This window comes from Meleagris gallopavo, chromosome 5 (genome assembly GCF_905368555.1).
Source record: "Meleagris gallopavo chromosome 5, MGAL_WU_HG_1.1, whole genome shotgun sequence".
Classification (NCBI taxonomy): Eukaryota; Metazoa; Chordata; class Aves; order Galliformes; family Phasianidae; genus Meleagris; species Meleagris gallopavo.
In genome coordinates this window covers 15,990,721-16,004,341 of record NC_139408.1, presented here as the reverse complement: position 1 = coordinate 16,004,341, position 13,621 = coordinate 15,990,721, and the positions used below count along the sequence as shown (strand labels likewise).

At 39.4% G+C, this 13,621-nt stretch overlaps 1 protein-coding gene across 9 annotated transcripts in view; it reads right to left on the bottom strand.

The window, feature by feature from the left end:
• The window catches only part of PPP6R3 (protein phosphatase 6 regulatory subunit 3), a 51,416-nt gene that overhangs the window by 26,125 nt on the left and 11,670 nt on the right, over window positions 1-13,621 (bottom strand). For 3 of the 9 annotated variants that reach the window (XM_085224407.1, XM_085224405.1, XM_085224406.1), the window contains 8 exons: window positions 7,038-7,270; window positions 5,648-5,834; window positions 4,841-4,978; window positions 4,445-4,510; window positions 3,896-4,008; window positions 3,063-3,176; window positions 2,274-2,403; window positions 258-410 (listed from right to left, as the gene is read on the bottom strand). In XM_085224407.1, coding sequence (XP_085080533.1) covers window positions 258-410; window positions 2,274-2,403; window positions 3,063-3,176; window positions 3,896-4,008; window positions 4,445-4,510; window positions 4,841-4,978; window positions 5,648-5,834; window positions 7,038-7,264 — 1,128 coding nt within the window. In that variant the 5' untranslated portion in view covers window positions 7,265-7,270. Of the gene's footprint in view, window positions 1-257; window positions 411-2,273; window positions 2,404-3,062; window positions 3,177-3,895; window positions 4,009-4,444; window positions 4,511-4,840; window positions 4,979-5,647; window positions 5,835-7,037; window positions 7,271-10,060; window positions 13,399-13,621 lie in introns of those variants that run through there. The other 6 variants (XM_085224403.1, XM_085224404.1, XM_019615458.3 and 3 more) reach the window with 5 other exon arrangements.

The following is a 13,621-nucleotide window of genomic DNA, read 5'->3' as shown; positions in this document are numbered from 1 at the left end:
TTAAGAAAACTAATCCAAGACAATCATGCAGATTTATGAAGGTGCAAAGAGTAAGATGTGCAGGAATGATCAGAGGACAGAAAACGCTAACTTCAAACAAACACATTTAACAGTGAAACTAGAAATTGAAAGCTGTCAATGCAACAGAAGCTACAACACAAGTTGAAAAGCTGGAAACCATTTTATATCTGCATCAACAAAGATCAGAAAAGTCCTTATTAGCAATTCACAAAAGTAAGGTAGCATGAAGTTCTTACCAGTATAACTCCTATGCTGTTTAGTTCTATAAGCTCCTGATTCACACTGCTTGTATTTGTCTGTAGAAGGCTAGATATTAATCTAATCACATTTAAACGTGTGTTCCCCACAGGTGGATCCAATACACCCCACGTTGTCTTCATGACATTTTTCTGGAAAAAAAAATTAAAGAGGCACAGAATGATTCAAATTTCATATTAAAGAACAGCGGAAAAATAAACCCCAAACACCTCATTACTACTATGCACACAAATTGCAGGGAAGCAGTTTTCAATCCTGAAAACTAAAGCTCATTTTAACTTTATCTATAGACAAGGAGCAACGGAAAACAGTCACATAAAACCAAAGACACTAAAAACTGCTTGGTAGCTACAGAATATTGGAACAGATGCATTCCACAAAAAGGGTTAGGAAACACACTTCTCACTCATTAATCCACATACTCAGTTACAGTCTGCATTACTACAGCACTTGAAAACAGCTAGCTGGACAGTCTGTAAACACACATTATGCCTCAACAACCCTGATTTCATTTACATGAAAATGATTTCAAAAGCTTCTCTTGGTGCATTCTTCTAAAGTTAGAGACAAAACGGGCTCCATCCACGGTGTCCTAATGAGTTACTTCCATCAGCAACAACCCCTTCCATGCACTAACAGGTCTTCATTTTACAATATGTGCCAAGCTTTTACACCAAAGTTTTAGCTGGCTGCCAGATCAGACCCGCTATCACATATTAATTATCAGCCAATCAGAGAAGTCTCGTATTGACTACTCCAAGAGAAAAGTCTAGTAGCAACAACTATGCCACGAGCAAGGCAAAGTTATGAAGATGTCTTTCTTTCTGTATTAAAGCACTTAGAGAAGCAGGCCACAATGAAATGTACTGCCTTCCACAATGACTAACTTTATTTCTTGCCTAACCATTGCTTCTCCCTTATGTCAAAACTGACTGACATCACGTTAGGTCATTCAGCCCAGTCTTTACCACAAAAATCTAAGGGCACGGATATAAAAAGGTGCTCATTTCACTAGTGCTTAAAGAAAGCAGACTCAATAACTTCATTAGATGATTTATTTAAATGCTTAGCATTCCAAACATTGGAAAATACTCAGATACATTGCTTTTAATTTACCATAGATCTGTATCTTGCCATGTTGTTCATTTCAAATCAAGACAGTTTCTTTGTATTTTTCAACTCTTCTGCACTTCAATGTTTGAGGTCTCATCTCTTCTAGGCTACAACAATCTTTACCACTACCTTTTTTCCATCATCCTCATCCCAACTCGTTCCTTTTATCTGATCTTTTACAAACTCCTGAGGGCCGTTTTAACTCTGATTTCTCCTACAGACTGTAGCACCCTGACCCGAACCACGCTCCATCTGAAATCCTACTGGTGATAATTGTATGGGGAAAAAAAAAGTCATAGATAAAATATCTATTCATACAGCTGGTTGTATTTATCTTTAGTAACAGCATGACATGGATATGTTGCTTATCATAAATTAAAAAAAAAAAAATCAGTTGAACAAAGCAGCATTTAGTATGCTTGGAGTGCATGGTACATGCAATAGAGCTGGTCTACTCTTAGACCTGCACAAGTCTAGAAGAACTTTGCACAGCCAACACGAGGCCTGCACAAGTTCCAAACAACTGAGGCAGCCAGAATCCTTGTTTCCTATTCAGATAGGATTTATGGGGCTGAAAACAGTACTGACTGCCAAAAATAGAAAGGAAAATCTTATTTCCTTGCTTTCAGAAGGAAGTAATCTTCAAGGCTACTTGCCAGGTGAATTGAGTTTAAGCTGGAAAAGTGTATCAATTAGCAAAAAATACTGGCTCAGAGACAAATATAATGAATAGAAAAGGTCAGAAGAGGCAGGAAAGGAACCTGGGCTCTTGCCTGAAAGGTATCAGACAAACTAGGCTTTGTTCTTGAAATCCAACTAAAACACAATCACTCAGCGACAGCCTTGCTTCAAATTCTTTGACAACATAACGTTTCACTTACTTTTGGAGGCTCAAGTAGGAGTTCATGGAAGGATGAAAGTCGTGCTTTTATGGCTTCTAGAACACTTTTATTGACAGAATACGTTGAATTGCTCATGCCTGGAGGGCAGATCTCTATATGGCCTTCAAATCTAAAGCACACAAACCATGTCTGATTATTAATGCCAAAACCAGTTCTAAAACAACACTAAGGCATAATTTTGAGCGTCACTATTTTGAAGACATAAACAGAATGAACAAGAGAAAAAGAACATGATCTTATTACAAATATAAAATCAAGCACAAACTTACAGTGGAGCAAGATTCTTCCAAACACTAGACCTAAGGTACCTACGTTTATCACATTTGAAATGTCCAGCATGGTTTTCAGCTACTGATAGACTACTACAGCTGCTATATTCCCTCTTCTGTGAGGAAGAGCTTCACTTGTCTATTAAACAATCAAACCTCTGTTCACTAGTTTCTCAAAAGTGAAGTTGTAATAGAATTCTAAATAACTTTTTGGGGGGGAAGTTAATATCCAATTGCTACACTTATATAGATGCTCTATTCCTTGTTTCTAGGAAAAAAAAGATGAAATGAAACAAGTCTGATCTGTCAAGTGGCAAGTTCAAGGAAAAAACCTGCAGAAAAATCAGTCATTTGGGGAACTGATCAATACTGGCATTATTACACATGGCTCTGTTTCACTTCAGCTGTGATGGACCACTAAAACATTTCAGTCAAGAACACAGAAGGCATTTCAGCAGATAAGTTAAAGTAAGCAGGCATAAGTAATAAGAACACTTACGTCTGTCGTCTTGTCTCAAGCAAGGTCAGTAATATTTGGATTGCACTGACTATTGCAGATTCATTTTTTTCTTTATGAAAAATATTAGACAGCAGCTGCTCAATGATTTCTCGTCTGAAAACAAAGTACAGCCATCAGACACAACAGTTCTTTATGACACAGTTATCACAGAGAACTCGTTACTGTTTGCTCATGTCAAATTAACGAACAGGATAAAGCAAAGTATTATTTCAAGCCATTAGGTGTTGTTACCACAGTCACCTCCATCATCATCACCGCAGTAAAATTTCCCTACTCCTCCTGATTTTGTGTGGTTTTAAATCTGACAATCAATATGATAGGAAAGGATAGTTTGCAGTCAGACCAAAAGACCACTCCACCATGTCACACAGCCACAAACCTAATCCTAGAACCAGCAAAACAAAGAAGGTGATAGACAAAAATCGTCTCAAGTACAATCAAACACTTAGATCAACTTAAAATAACAGATCAAAGCCAAAGTTCCCAATGTATATTCTGCACTGTATCAAGCTGACCTCTATGCCTGATCCCATTAACTCTGACAGAGCAGGAAATATTTAAGTCTAACATTCCTTAGTCAGAAGCAAGGTACAAGAATGGGACAGAATGTTAAGAGAAGCCACCGGGGAATTTGTCCAGGTGAGCTGTGCTTATTTGCACAGCTATTTTAAATTATACAGATCATAACAGGCAGTCAGGAGAAGTTACCAGGAAAGCGGAGATTGCAATTCCAAAGCTTTTAAAGGACAAATGTTAAATGCTGCTCTGATTAACTGAATAAAAAATATCAGAAATTGGGCAAACCAGCTTACTTCTCTAGACTTGCAAGCAGGGGATCTGGTTCTGAGCTGTTCTGCACTTGTAACATCTGATCTCTGCTTAAACGAATAATTTCACAGAGTGACTGCGACGCGTTTGAATGCCTCTGGAACAGAAAAATATAGCATCATTAGATTAACAACGTGGCAGAGTAGAATTCCTCATGAAAATGACCTGCAAAACTGACAGTCTTTTCTACCACAAAACACTTTAGACAACTATACTACGCCATACCTAAATCTTAACAAGACAAAAAGCTTTTGGTATTGAAAGTATTTGCAGTATTAAAAAGGCAGAATGTTAGAGCTGAACACTCAAAGTAACATTTAGTCTACACTGTGCTTTGACCCGGATCCAATACACTCTGCAAATCTCAAAGAAAGGGGGGGGGGGAAAAAAGCAAGCCCTTCCCAAGCACAAACGACCACACTATTAAATACAGGAATTAGCTTGCTGAAAATAAACAAGCAGAAAACAGTCCAACTAGAAGAGTTCTAACACTACTGTACAGCAATCAAAAAGAACATCAGACCAATACTTACATCTTCATCTTGAGATGGATGTACAATTTCTACAAGCCGTTGGATAATCCTCTCTTCATTTAGCCACTGTAAAAACATTTGTGGACATTGGTAAGAACGCTGTCCAAGTGAATGAATTTAATTGAGGGAATTAAAAGTAGTTTGAGAAGTGCCCTGACTCATGCTGTTGATATTTCTAAACAAGGATTAACAGCACTTCAGAAAAAGGACAGAAGCAAAATTAGGAGTTCATGAACACATGTAACAAGCAAACCAACCCACAACCTTTGATAATCTCTTCCCGAAGTGCCTAGCAGGGTGTTATGGGTCAAGAATGCTATTAATAGTCTAAACAGGTTATGAAGTATTGTTTGGCAGTTCAGAAATCAGACAAAAACTGTGGCAAGTTTTACTCACATTCAACACTTCTTGCCTGGGCTGTGGAGGTTCTATGCAAGTCAGTAGCCTGAGCAGCAAGTCCATGATAGCAGAGGTCCCTATGTGCTTAATAACGAGGTCTACAAAATCATGTTTCTTCTTTAAGAAGTCCACAATCTAGAAATGAACAAGGAAGCAGCTTACATTTGCTTACCTGTATTTTACATGGTAAATTACACTAACCAGTTTTAGCTCCTCTCACTTACTAAAAAGAGATAATAAGTAACTTTTTAAATAATTCCACCTCTTAAAGCCAGTAGTACAAGATAAAAAGGCACACAGAGTAACAACAGTGGCACAAGACAGATCCATCTATGTGCACATCTTGAGCCTCCTTTCAAAACTAGCTTTTTTGGTATGAGGTTCCCCCACACCTGGCTCAGGAAGCAAAGTGGGACACAGCAAAACCTCAACGTGATATGCTTTCAAGCAAATACAGAAATTACTAAAACAAAAGCATAGCAGGCAGTCACAAACTTAACTTGCTCAGGTAGCACAGCCAGACATGCCAGCTGTCATGCAGGGCAGCATGAACAAGCACTACATTTCTGAAGGAGGACTCAAATGTCTCTCACCCTTTTCTATGACAGTTCTTCACACAAGACCCCTCCCCACTGGCTGCATTCATTTACCCACGACTCCAACAGCACAGCAATTTAATACTAACATCACCATGCAAATACTGACATAAGCCAAAAGGTAAGCACTCACACAAAGGCAGTTCACACACCCAAACAGCTCAGGCAAATCCAAAGCTGTCAAACCGGAGAGCTTTTAATCATTTACCTGTTCTGGTTTTCTGCTTATGAGAATACTTAGCACCTTGCTGAAGAAACTGGCAAGTAAAGGGTTTAGAGGAGATTCATTTAAGAGGAAGCTGTACAGTTTCATAAGTAAAGATTCTTCTTCTCCCAGCCTATCATTGATCTGCGAGACATCTGAAGTGAGCAGCTCACAGGATATGTTTGGATATCTGCAGGAAAAAAAAAAAAGGAAAGAAGTGTGTATATAATCATAGTCATTCGTACTTCAAAGAAATACATATCCAATCAGAACCTAATAGGGCTTCTAACAAGAAGAATCTTTCAAGCACGCTAGCTCTGCACTAATTACAAAAAAGCAAGACTACTGCAAGGTGACAAAGCTGTACATTCAGCTTTAGATTTAGAAAATGGACTACTACGACCTTCAGTTGCAACAGGACAGCACCAGGGAAGTGGGGAAAGATACTTGGGGGGGAGCAATAGCTTTGCCCCTTTCTAGTAACGAGGCTTACATTATACAAGTCAAAGCCAATAGTTTCAGGATTAATATCTCTATACCTATTGCAACTGTTGAGGCTCACTACCTCTACCCAAAGTCTGATAAAGCCTGCAAAACTAGTTACTGCTATCAAATACAGGAAACTATTGTGTTTGATGGCCTCTTTGCTTAATTAGTCAGTGTCCTGAAGAGTGCACTTCTGGCCTTCACTCACACCAGATAATTATGACAGCACCAGCAATTTAAAGCTTATAAGCATAAGGTACTGCTATTTCAAAGTCAGCTAGAAACACAGGAGGTTTGGTTTGTCAGAAAGAAGTGCTGCAACTAAGAGAGTACTCTATTTCACATTAAATTTTGCTTTAAAAGAGGCCAAAATTGGTAGAAGTGCCTTTATATAAATTGCCAGATTGAGTGCTGAGTTTGAACATTCTCAACAAACTAGCAAGAGTCATAGCCATACTCAGTTCTAACAGTTCTAACCATGCAAAGGAAAACAGCAGCAATCAGATGGTCAGCATTTTCTTCCAAGGAGTGCTACAGACCTTCTAAAACACATCCCCAAAACAGCTCACTAATCATTAATAAAACAAGGCTGAGCACCTAACTAAATTAAGCAAATGCAGATTCACTCAAGTACCTTTCATCACATTAAAAAAATGAAAGATTTTTCATCTAAGTTCTGATTATGTTATTTAGCATTTCTTTGAGGGGTTCCTGCTCAGAAAACATGCAAACATCAGAATGATTTAAGTAAAGTTCTACAAGCCCCTTGAAAACAAGCTCAAAGTTTAACAACGTTGTATTAAAGAACAGCAAGCAGAAATACAAACATACTACTAGATTAACACTGAAGTATGTCACCTCTCTTTCTACATTCCCAAGTCCCTCAACCCCTCAGAAGTTCTCCTACTTGTATCGTATTTTTTCATCCATGTCTTGAGGTGGTTCTTCGATAATGAATGAAACCAAGTCTTCCAAGCATTCTGACTTCAAGAGAAACTCAATAAGTTTGCGATTCTGAGCCTTGCACTCCTGCAGGACGTCCTCCTCATCCATCAACTCCTTCAGTGTTACATCTTCTCTCTCTAGAAGTGTATCTATGTGGGATGACGAATGGAGATCAAATTTCCAAAACATGCTGGTCTGGATAAAAAGAACATAAAGCATTAGTTTCACACACGTATTTAAGCACTATTAGTAGAAACAATTCACAGTACTACCTCCTAGCTTCTAATCCCAAAGGCATCTGCACACATAGAAATGTTCTAGAACTTGAACAGTACACAGCAGCAGATGCTTAAAGACCATCACAGAGCTACTAAGTCATACCTGATTAAAGAAGACTGAATGTTCTGAAGCAACTTTTATACCTTCAGCAATTGCCAGTATTTGAATGCTGGAAGTTAGCCAGCTCTGGGGTTTTTACTTACATTTGCTCTCGCCACTCTATTTCTGATCTACACCCCAATTCTCAAACTCAGAACTATCTGCTCAGCAATGACTAGATCTGGTAGACAGTAAAACAGGCAAAGCATAAGCATACTATTGTGCCACCTCTGTCACTGAAAAGAATACCTCCAAAGGTACAAGAATTATGACCATTTAACTTGGGGGCAGCACAAACCAAAAGCACTGGAACTCATGTCAGTGCAAGGCCTACTCTTTCACTGCACCTCCTCTTCACAAGCTTGAAACAAGAAGGGGGAGAACAAGGGACAGTAAAATCTCTTATGCAGATGCCTGAAAGGACAGCATCCCCAGGTAAGCACTAAGACTAATAATAAAGGCATGAGCAGTTTAACCTTTCCTTATAGAAAGGCTTTGAGCACCTTCCTGTTAATTTTGTTTCTCTAAGACAACTTGCAAGCAGTTGCAATACAGAGCATCAACTAGCCCTGTATGAATGCAGAACTAAAGCAGAAAGACATGCTAGAGATCAGTAAGAACAGCTTTTTTCCTACAGCTGGAAGCAGCGTGGTTTTAAGCAGTACTCAGAGAAAAGAAAAACCTCTTTTTGCTCCTTTAGTAACTGTCTTCCAAGTGTGAAGGTTTAATAATTAATGATGAATATTAGTGACAGTGTTAGCTGTGTGGACATGAGGCTACTGCAGAGAACGTAGGTAAGCAGTACTATTTGAGCAAAAACACTTCTACAAGCTGCACTTTTATATGAAGAAGGTGCAAGTTTATCTACAACAATCAAACCATGCCTTTGGCATATAAACTCTTATGATAACCTACAACATTTAAAGCAAATACCTAATTCTTACATAAACTGAAGGGTAGATAGCCATCTGACAAGGAAGGCTGAGGAAAGGACAGAGGAATTTAATGCCTTTTTTGAGCTCAGACTTCATAACAATAGATCTCGGGCAGCTCGATCCTCAGAATCAGAAGACTGTAATTAGAGAAGCAGTGACTTTCCATCTGTGGTCACTGAAATTTCAAGGGACCAATGTCTCAGCTCAACTTAAGTCCACGGGGCCAGAGGGAGTTAACCAAACACTGTGCTGGACCCTTCTCAACAATTTACCAAAGGCTTTGGGGGTCTCCGCTGACTGGAAGCTAGCCAGCATTAGACCCACCTGCAAAAAGGGGCATGAGAGAAGTCCCAATAAACTGCTGCCCTGTTAGTCTAGCCTCAGCACCTGCAGAAGCTTCAGAGATGATCACTCTCGTGGCAACTGAAAGTCAGTTGAAGAATAAAGCTATGATCAGGCACGGTCAACATGAGTTAATGAAGAAAAAGTCTTGCCTTACTACTTTGATCACATTTTACGCTAAGGTCCACTTGGGGGATGAAAGAAAGGCAGTGGACATCAGTCTGGATTTTAATAAAGCCTTTGATAGCATCCCTCACAGCACCCTTCTGGAAATATTGTTCAAAATGGACATTAAGAACAAATTCATTACCATGAGAGTGTTCAAACACTGGAACAGGGATGGTGGACACCCTGTGCCTGTCAGCACTCAAGAGGCATTTGGACCATGCCCTCATTTCTTTAACCCTTCGGTTAGCCCTGAAGTGGTCAGGTAGTTGGAATATATCATCTTCTGAAGTCTCTTCTATGTGAACTGTTCTATGCAGACAGCACTTAGAGTTTATTTTTTACATTTAAATGGATTCAGCATGCCTACCATAGCTGCTCAACCAACGAGGTGTCAAATTTTGGCACCTCAGCCACTGAAGTGCTGAGAAATCCGTGCATCTAGCAAAACCTCATTAGCAGGACTTCCAATACTAAGCTTAAAGATTAGAAATAGCCTGGTATACTCGCTACAGCCATGTTTCAATTGCTTTCAAGGTTTCCCTTGTTGTGTTAATTATGTGCTGATCACTTCTTACCACCTTACTTTGCTTAGGATTTTGTCAGGAGTGTTAAGTATAAACAACTGCCCCAGCCTACACAGCTTCCTGTTTTAACTTACAGGAGTAAAAAAAGATAATTCAAGAAAAAGTACAGATAGTTTTAATTGCAGTATCGATATTGCAATCATTTGAGAGTCCATGCTGTGATTGGGTGGGTAAAAAAATACTAATAATTTCAGTAGAAAATACATCTTACAAGCAGATGTCAAAAACACTTGATTTCACATCATCTTAAATCAAATTACACAAAGTTATTAAAAACATTGGCTTATGATTATTTAGACTGCACACAGACTCACTGGGAGCAATTAAACTAGTGCATTATTAAAGGCACGGAATATTTTCTTCCTTAAGCCTCTAATAAGTAGATCAAATCCCTCCCCTTGCCCATTTAGTGAAAGTAGCATCTTTGCAAGTAACCACTACCCACCAACGCTAATTCCAGACAGAAATCCCTCTGCAGTGATTCAAGCTCATTTTAGTAGCTTCAAAGCATTTTTCAGTTACTCATTTCAAGAGAAATTCAACAATAGAAAACAGCAACAACAAAAAAAGAGGCATACTACTGCAAACATGTTACTGCGTTATTTCCCAAACTGTCTCCCAGGCAAGCTCTTTTAGGGATGCTCCCCCAGCATGTCAGGTGCCGGCCGGAGATTATTCCATCACTTTTCAACAGGAGCCCAGGTCCTTTGGAATAAGGAAAAATAAACACCATAAAATGTGCAAGTGAGGAATTCCAGGAACCCCGAAGATCATTTTCTACAGGCGTTAGCACTGATGGTCATCTAAGAACAGCCTGTCACAGTTCCAAATGGAAGTTACAAAACTAAGTTTGTTCTTCCCATAGCCTACTTTTCCACCCTCTCCCCCAAACCTCACCAATTCTCAGTTATTTTCACGCTTTTTCAAACTTCAGTCTGATTAAGAGAGGTAGAGAATTAGAATGTATGCCCACTAACCAGGAGGAGGCACCTTCCAGCTGTGCTTCTCACCACATTTCACTGTCTGCTAATTAACGATCAGCTCCAAAGGTCAGTTGGGCTCTATACTCAACTTCAGCTCTGATACCAGCAGCAAAATCACAGTGTTGGTTCAACAACAGATGGAAAAGACTGCCAAATCTTAACCACGCTTTAGATAACATGGGACAGCACTCAAAACTCCCAGACATGGAAGAAAAACTGTATTAGAGATGGCAAAATGATTGCAGGTACTTCTCCCATAACATTTAGTCAGCTTCCCATTGTCTCTGAAAGCTCCCAGCAAGCAAGGCTAGCAAACTTCCAATTCATTTAAGTATTTCCTCAGATAGTTCACACCAACTTGATACAAACTATAACAATCAAAGGTACTATGTAGCATTTGTGACAAAAAAAAAAAAAAAAAAACCTGACTTTTTCCTGCAGTTAACACTGTAACAGATTCTTCTCTAAACGAACCATGGAATAGCACTCCACATAGTTAAAATCTGACTTAAAATCTGTAACAAAAATCGATAAACTGACAAAATTACTCAGTCTTCTGAGCCACAGATAACTGAAATTCTTAACTGAGAGGAAATAAAGCTTACAAATGCTCCTTCCCCAAACCCTATACATCTTTTGTCCACTACAGCTGAAAACACCACGGTGTGTTTTGTTTAACAGGACCTAGACTGTGGGTGCCTCCAGAGGCCAAACGCTCAGCTGACATCTTCGTGAGAACAAAACCTGTGGATGTAACAAGTTTCTCCATAGTTCCCAGTAGATTCCAGTAGATGTAGCAGTCAAACAGCTCTCCCAAATGCAGACATCTCTGCTCTCAGCCTACAAAATGAACACAAATTCTAGACAGATGTGCCCCTACATGGATAATTCTGGGGACTGTCTCCTGCCTCGAATCTTAAAGAAGTGTGCTTTGTAAAGACTATTTAGGTGATCTGCTCATTTCATTTCTGGACTTTTATGTATCATATGCAGGTGAATCTTTAACCAGGAGTTATCCCCAGCTTGGCAGCTCATACCTGTGGTACCTACAAGCAGATGTGGCCATCTGAAGCAGCACAGACACAGAGCTAAAAGGACTTCAGGCATTCAGCTAAAAGCTGTTTCAGGTACGATGTTTTACTTGACAGCTGAATGTATTAAAGGCAGATACCCAGAGCTTCCATCAAGAACTTCACACATTTTTACAGCAATAAACAGTTAACATGAGAATTTTCAAGTGCATCGGGTGTCAAGCTGAAGCTTCTGCAGTGTTTTGTGACCCTAAGAAATGCTACACAGTAATAAGGGTTGTGTTGCCAAGTACTGAACTGAAACACAGCTTCTTCACAACACTGTCTTCTTCATATGGAGTTCAAGAGCACAGAGGAAAAATCAGTTACTTCTGCACCAAAAAAAACAAACTTTCCTCTGATCAAACACATCCTAAGTTAAGTAGGATATTTCAATAAAACAGGATTTTCCCACTCTCAGACAGCAGCTAACAGAAGGCAACTTCATCACTGGATGCAAGGGCAGGAGCCACAAACGTAGTCCTTGGCACCACCGATGTTACTCAGCCAAGGTTTATTCCTCAGCACTTCTATAAAGCATTTCCAGTGCAAACAATGAACTGTCTTCCAAAAACCAAACAGGTGAGCAGGGCTTGGGGGGAGTAATGAGGGAAATAGCATCTTTTAATGCTAACACCATGAGAATTTAGCAACATTTCAAAGACCTTTAAGATGAAGTGGCTTCTTTAAAATGCTAAGCATGTCCTTCTTCCAGCTCACCAAGACACCAACTGGTTAACTACATTTCATTAGTCTCCACCTTATTTCTGCCCAAAGCAATGAATGTTAATCAGCTACTACACTAGCATTCATAAAGCCCTTACTTTGATACTGGAAATTTACCATCTGTTCAAGGTAAAACTAAAGTACATCCCTGAAAAAATTTGAGAGAGAGACAGAAAGAGCACTCACTGACAGAGAATACACTCTAGTGGCTACTTCTTAAACTGCTAAGATATCAGCTACCGTTCCAAATCCTACATTCAACTGCACTGTATCACACCTAGTAATCACAAATTGAAATAAAAGCAATAATACAGCAGTGTTTTTGTGAGACAGTTTCTACATTTCTTAAACACAGGTGAAATCATACGAGTAAAGTTCTTACCACTGTTGAGCTGTAAGATACAGGAATTGCAGGGCAATGCTCCTTGCAGATAAGCCAGTGACAGTTCAGTGTTATAAACACTCACCAGGTAGAATTTCACTTACATGCCAAAACAACACGTCGCTTCTCCCAAATGCTATCAACAATTCCCTGTGTAGCTAAAGCGTGTTTGGGAACACAACAGAAAAACTCAGCGTGTGCATTAACTATTCTACAATTTAACAATATACTATGGATACAATTGATTCCAGGCAGTCCAGATTCCAGCTGCTAGCTGAGCTAACTACAAGCTTAAGGGAAATACGTGGCAGTCTTCTCTTGACTAGAAGAAAAAGCATGTTTGAAAACAGTACGAAAACAGTCATTTTCCTAACACTCAAACAGCTGTCTCCAGCTCCTAGTGAGAAGGAAAGTTATCTGATAAGGAAGGACGACTTTCATTCTCTATATATTAGACAGTAAGAACCTCCTTTTCACTTCCCAAAGGAGGGGCCTGTCACAGTTGTAGAGCAGCTGAAAACTGAGACAGAAGTGACATCTCTTTCACACTTACCATTCCGTGCTCCCACTGGCTGCATTTACCTCTAGATCAGAGCTACAAGTACACGTGTTTACACAATATAGACAATACACACCCATCACGTGCACACACACATCCACTGACCGAATGTCCAGCAGTCAATTGCTATGACGGAGTCTAGAAGAACTTCCACAATAGTTCACGTTGACTCAAACACACTGATAGCTCCACATTCCTGAGGTCATAACTGCCTGGTTAAAATCTGCACTTCACAATCAAGTTACAAGAGCAATTTTACACTAAGCAACTAGTGCAGCCTTGGTGGTTCCTACGCTGTGTCAAACCACTGGATAATTGTTAATAAACGTAAGTTTCTGTTACCTATAACTACAAATTAGACACTGGCCCCCCCATACCCAAACAAAATAGAATTATTTTCTACTAACTTCACTTCAACA